The sequence below is a fragment of the Centruroides sculpturatus genome, unplaced genomic scaffold, assembly GCF_000671375.1.
Source record: "Centruroides sculpturatus isolate CEXI.00-Female unplaced genomic scaffold, Cexi_2.0 scaffold4805, whole genome shotgun sequence".
In the NCBI taxonomy this organism is placed as follows: Eukaryota; Metazoa; Arthropoda; class Arachnida; order Scorpiones; family Buthidae; genus Centruroides; species Centruroides sculpturatus.
The window spans coordinates 1-5,697 of NW_019388892.1; the positions used below are offsets into that span (position 1 = coordinate 1).

The 5,697-nt window shown below is 30.1% G+C and overlaps 1 protein-coding gene across 1 annotated transcript; it reads left to right on the top strand.

Moving 5' to 3' along the window:
• Nucleotides 1–6: 6 nt before the first annotated feature.
• LOC111617106 (multidrug resistance-associated protein 1-like) lies at nucleotides 7–5,694 on the top strand (the record flags this gene model as incomplete). The annotated part of the gene is made up of 6 exons (XM_023358440.1): nucleotides 7–126; nucleotides 3,153–3,369; nucleotides 3,448–3,758; nucleotides 3,836–4,035; nucleotides 5,383–5,509; nucleotides 5,593–5,694. Coding segments are annotated over 6 exons (1,077 nt in total), but the record flags the coding sequence as incomplete, so codon positions are not given.
• Nucleotides 5,695–5,697: the final 3 nt, after the last annotated feature.

Genomic DNA, 5,697 nt, shown 5'->3' on the forward strand with positions numbered 1-5,697 from the left:
TTGGATATTAAAGATAAAAAACATTTTTCTCAAAGTATTAATGATGCTGAAGTAGTGCAAAGCATAAAAGACAAAATTAAAGAGGAAAAAAAACTCATAACAGTAGAATTTGCAGAAACAGGAAAGGTAATATTTAAATAAATTTTTGCTTTTAATCTTTGTAACAGATTTCTACTAATTAATAAGAACTATTGTCCTGATTTCTTAAGCTATATGCAAGAGCATAGAACGGTGTTTCCCAATCCGTGTGCACCACGATACACTTGTGTGTCACCTCAAGTGTGTCGCAGAAATACGTATTAAATATTTTTAGAATTTTGAATAAGCTCGTGTTTAAATATGATTTATCTTTCCTCTTTCTATCGTCTGTCCATCGAAGGGATGCCGGTGGTAGATAGGAGTCATTCACTAAAATGTCAATTGTTGCAAAATTTGCGACATCAGCTAACCCCTAACAAAAGTTGCAAACGTTTATGTGTATGGCGGCGTACCAACTCTTTGGAGCTTTTATCGACGTCGCGGCTTACCACTGTAAACACTGATACAACTTTTACGTATTGATATAGTTTTTTAATTTGTAAAATTGTGAAGTTTTGTCTCCGTAAGTTTAACTTCTGTGTTATCAATTTTTTTATCGAACGTAATTTATTTTAAATTTTAAACATTTTTACTTTAGAAAGTATGGTATGTCGCAAGAATTTCTTTAAATTCAAAGTGTGTGTCTAATCCAAAAAGGTTGGGAAACACTGGCCTAGAATAATATTATTTTCAGGGAAAAAATTGTTTTTCCGATAACGTGTTTGATTTTAATTTCCTGGCTGTTGTATATACATAACAAGAAAAAATATTGAAATGGTTTCAAATTTCACCCTTTGAGTTTTGGGCAAATATCAACGTTTTGAGACTTCCTGAACTCGAAAGTCAAAAATACAGCAAAAAAATTCTCTCTCTTTCTGTCTNATTATAAAATATTAGGATTTTTCAATATGATTTGAACAAAGTCTGTAAGTCAGCTCTCGTCCATAACGAGAGTATTGTTAATATTTGTTATGAAAAAACATGTATTTAAAAATTTCAAATTTCACCCTTTGAGTTTTGGGCAAATATCAACGTTTTGAGACTTCCTGAACTCGAAAGTCAAAAATACAGCAAAAAAATTCTCTCTCTTTGTGTGTGTTGCCGCCTATTTCGTTTAATATTTCAGGATGGGATAAAGGTTAAGGAACGAAATTTGTCACGATAACTTCTATGTAAGGTGCATTGACGTTATTAACTTTAGATGGTTAAAGGTAGATGGGATGGGGAGATAGAGGGAATCGCATGCCATATTTCGAGAAGGATCAGACTTAATATATGAAGGTTTTACTTGTTATTAACATTCCCAATTTTTTATATAACTTATTCCTACACTCAAAATTACGCTTTTTGCTACACTATAATAATTAAAACATAAAAAATGTTTTATAACAAAATCTTATAGTGGATGGTGTCACACAAGTTTATTTAACTTAAGATTTTATTTTAAAAATATTGTGATTCATATTACGCGAATAGTTACGCGACTTGTTGCCAGTAAATGTTATTTTTACAGGTAATGCAAAAGACCGAGAATTTTTTTTATTTTTAATGACTTTTTTTGTTAAATAATTTTATTTACTTAAACTACCAGTGGCCGAATGAATTAAACCATAGAACACTGGTAGTCGGTCGTGGGTTGGCACCTGGCCAATGAATGGGCTGGCCACATGGAGTTTTCAGGGTTTTCTTTGCGTGACTAACAGCTACGTAGGGATCAGATTTCGATAAAGTGCTTTTGAGTGGCGTTCTCCCTACGCAGGTCGCTCACGTGATGCATTGCCTTATACCGTTCATCCAGTCCAATCTGATCCATTCACCGAAAATCAATAAACTTGCCAGATGGTATCACATATTGTGTATTTGATGCAGGTTCTCAATAGTTTCATCTTGTACAACTGTAAAATGGAGAATATTGGAGATACAGATGATAAACTAGGCACAAATTCTGTAAAAATTATCCAATTTTATACAAGGCGTAACGGAACTCTATGCCAATATTTTAGGTATAGTTATTATTTAGGATCAAAAATAAGCTTAGTCTTCTATAAGCGTTTGTCAAAATTCTCTTAATTTTGAGATCTAGCTTGCAAAAAATCGTAACGGAAACTCGCTAACAGGATACCTCACAGTGTTTTCCATTTTTGTGTTATAAACACGTATAAACTGAAGCTTTATTTTTAAATGGTAAAATTTTTAATACGCTAATTTTAATAAAATTTAACTTATTTTATTGAGTTTAAGACAATTATATAACAATTCAATTTATAAAGGTCTTAAAAATTGAATATAAATTGAATATAAATTTTTCGTAAGTGGTCGTCCAGACCACTTACGAAAAATTCCTGAGTTTTTCATTTCATAAGGATTCGATTCTGAACTCCCCATCTCCATATTTTATCCTTCGCTAATTTCAAGCTTTTTACATGAGCAAATTTTTCACTTTCTTTTTTGAAGAAAAATTTCATTTGAATGCAGCTAAATGTCCGGTTTAGATAAATGCATTGTGTATAATATCGGCGTATTTTCTCAAATTTTCTATACTTTTACTACAGAATAATTCTTTTATTCTGCAAAAATGGAAAAATGACTTTTTTTTTTTTTTTTTTTTTTTGTGAAGAAATGTTTTTGTAAAGGTTACGTGTTTATAATGAAAGTGTATGCATAGTTATAAACTGTTTATGGTTACGTGTTTATAATGAAAGTGTATGCATAGTTATAAACTGTTTATAATAACGAAATTTTACGAATGCAAATCATTTATGTAGTAAATTTTATTGATATAATAAAATACTAAATCTTTTATTCGGTCCTAGATGATTATGCTGAATTGTTTTTAAGGACTTATAATTGTACAGAACCGAAAAATAAGTGGGCAAGAAGCTAATTGTAATAAAACGTAAATCATATATTAATAATAACAATTTGTTGAGCTTACACTTTTGCAGAACTTAGAATATAAAAACGAAATCAACAGTTAATGCACCTTTAGTTTTTTATGTATTTAGTATTTTAAATTTATTTTGAGATTTATAGGTATTTAAATATTTTAAAAATTATTAATTTGCATTGAACAGGTAAAATTTTCGGTATACGAAAGATATTTTAAACCTATGGGAATCGTTTTAATAGTTATTACCGTTGTTGGCACACTCAGTTCTCAAATGTTTTCTGTGGGATCTAATATGTGGTTAAGTGTTTGGAGCAATGACAAACCTAACGACGACGGATCTCAGGATTTGGCACAGAGAAATTTCAGACTCGGAATTTATGCGGTTCTCGGTTTTGGACAAAGTATGTATTTCGTTTTCTTTTAAACGAATTATTACAATAAATATTTGATGATGATAATAATGATTGTTTTTTCAATAGGTATAATGTCGTTGATAGGTTATTTCGGTCTAGCTTACGGCAGCGTAAAATCGTCGTTTCGTTTACATCAGAATATTCTTTTCAACATTCTTCGTTCTCCCATGGCATTTTTTGACACAACGCCTTTGGGAAGAATTATTAACAGATTTGCAAAAGATATCGATACGATCGATACAACCATACCGATGACGCTAAGATCTTGGATATCGTGTTTCACAAATGTTTTAGGTACAATATTTATTATTTCTTACGAAATTCCCGTATTTCTTGCCGTGATCGTGCCATTATCGATATTTTATTACTTGGTTCAGGTAATTGTCAGTATACATTTAACTGTTTTTAATTGGGTTTAATATGATAATAACTGTAATTATATTTTTAACACTAGAGGTTCTACATACCGACCTCGAGACAATTGAAGCGACTAGAATCGATCACTCGTTCGCCTATTTATTCTCACTTTTCCGAAACGTTAACGGGAGTCAGCACTATAAGAGCTTTTAGAGCGGAAGACTATTTTATAAGCAAGTGCTACAAAAATGTCGATATTAATCAATGTTGCTACTATCCAAGTACTATAGCTAACAGGTAATGGTGTAGAGGTCTTATTTGTCGATGTGAATAATTACTATTCTGTAAACATTTATAAGATTAAGATCTGGAAATGCAGCGGAAAGTTTATCTCGATCGTATTATAAAATATTAGGATTTTTCAATATGATTTGAACAAAGTCTGTAAGTCAGCTCTCGTCCATAATGCGAGTATTGTTAATATTTGTTATGAAAAAACATGTATTTAAAAATGATTCTTGCTGTATTTAGATTTGGGCAGAGAAATCTAATAAAATAAAAATTAACAACTACCACTTTCTAGTAGATAACCGATGACAATTTTATTAAATCAAGAATTTCAATATTGAAGGATGGGAATCAAAGCTTATTTTCAAGATCTGTATCACCTTTGAGAAATGTCTAGATATAGGTATAAATAGGTAACTTATTTAATACATAAACTTTTGGGAATAGGTTACTTATTTATCTTCTCATGTTAGATAAACAATTAGTAACAATAGAATGATATGATATGCCATAATATTTGTTTGGAAAATTTTAATGATTATTTGGTTATTTAATTGTACGAACACAGTTGAGATGTTTCTAACGTGACTGTGGAAACAATACATCGAACGAAAATAGTTATGTCCTTTTGCCTTTTGTCTCCCAGTTTTTGGAGAAAATTTTAAGTCAGTAATTAGTTTATCATCATTGAAACGATGAAATTAGAAAAAAAAAAAATTATATAGCTACAATCTTATTTTTACTTTATCTGTTTTGTAAAATTTGTTTGAATATATTAGATCAAGTATTTAATATAATGCAAGTTTTTAAAGGTATAATATGTAGTTTACAAATTGCCAATAAGCTAACTTTTTAACAATATCATGTAAGAGAATGCTACAGAAACATTCTTGTCCTTTAATATGAATTAAAATAAGCGTTTTGCAGGATAGTTTCTGGATTTTGACATTTCAGAAATAAAAATAAAAATTTAGCATATCTACATTTAAATTTTGGAAACCTTACACAAAATTACAAGTATAATCTGCATTATTAGTGCAATGTTTAAAGAAGAAAGTAGTGTAATATAACCTTAGAAGGAAATGTTTTGATATAAAAATGTAGAACAAAATGACTTCTTAAGTGTAGGCCTAATATATTAAATATTTGCATTGATTTACGCAATATTTCCAAATGAAAACATTTCCATCATTCCTTTATTACCTTTTTGTTAATAATAAATTTAAATTATTTCAGAGATAATTTCAGGATCTTTAGCACAACAATTATAAAATGATTAATTGATAAAATATTTTGTAAATACTTTCAAAATGTTAAAATGCTAAATTGAGAATATCACTTGGTTTTTTATTACAGATGGTTGGCTATCAATCTGGAATTTTGTGGAAACTGTGTTGTGCTATTTGCGGGTCTGTTCGCCGTATTGGCTAAAGATACGTTAACTGCAGGTTCTGTAGGTCTTATTATCAGCTATGTTCTTCCCGTAAGTAATATAACCGAAGTGTGTGCGCGCATGCATTGACATAGCACGTCATTTTTGTTACTAATTACATAAAATGCTTCCAGGTGACGTCGACTCTTAGCTGGTTGGTTCGTATGAATTCGGAATTGGAAACTAATATCGTTGCTGTAGAACGTGTTATTGAATATAGCGAAACTCCAACAGAGGTA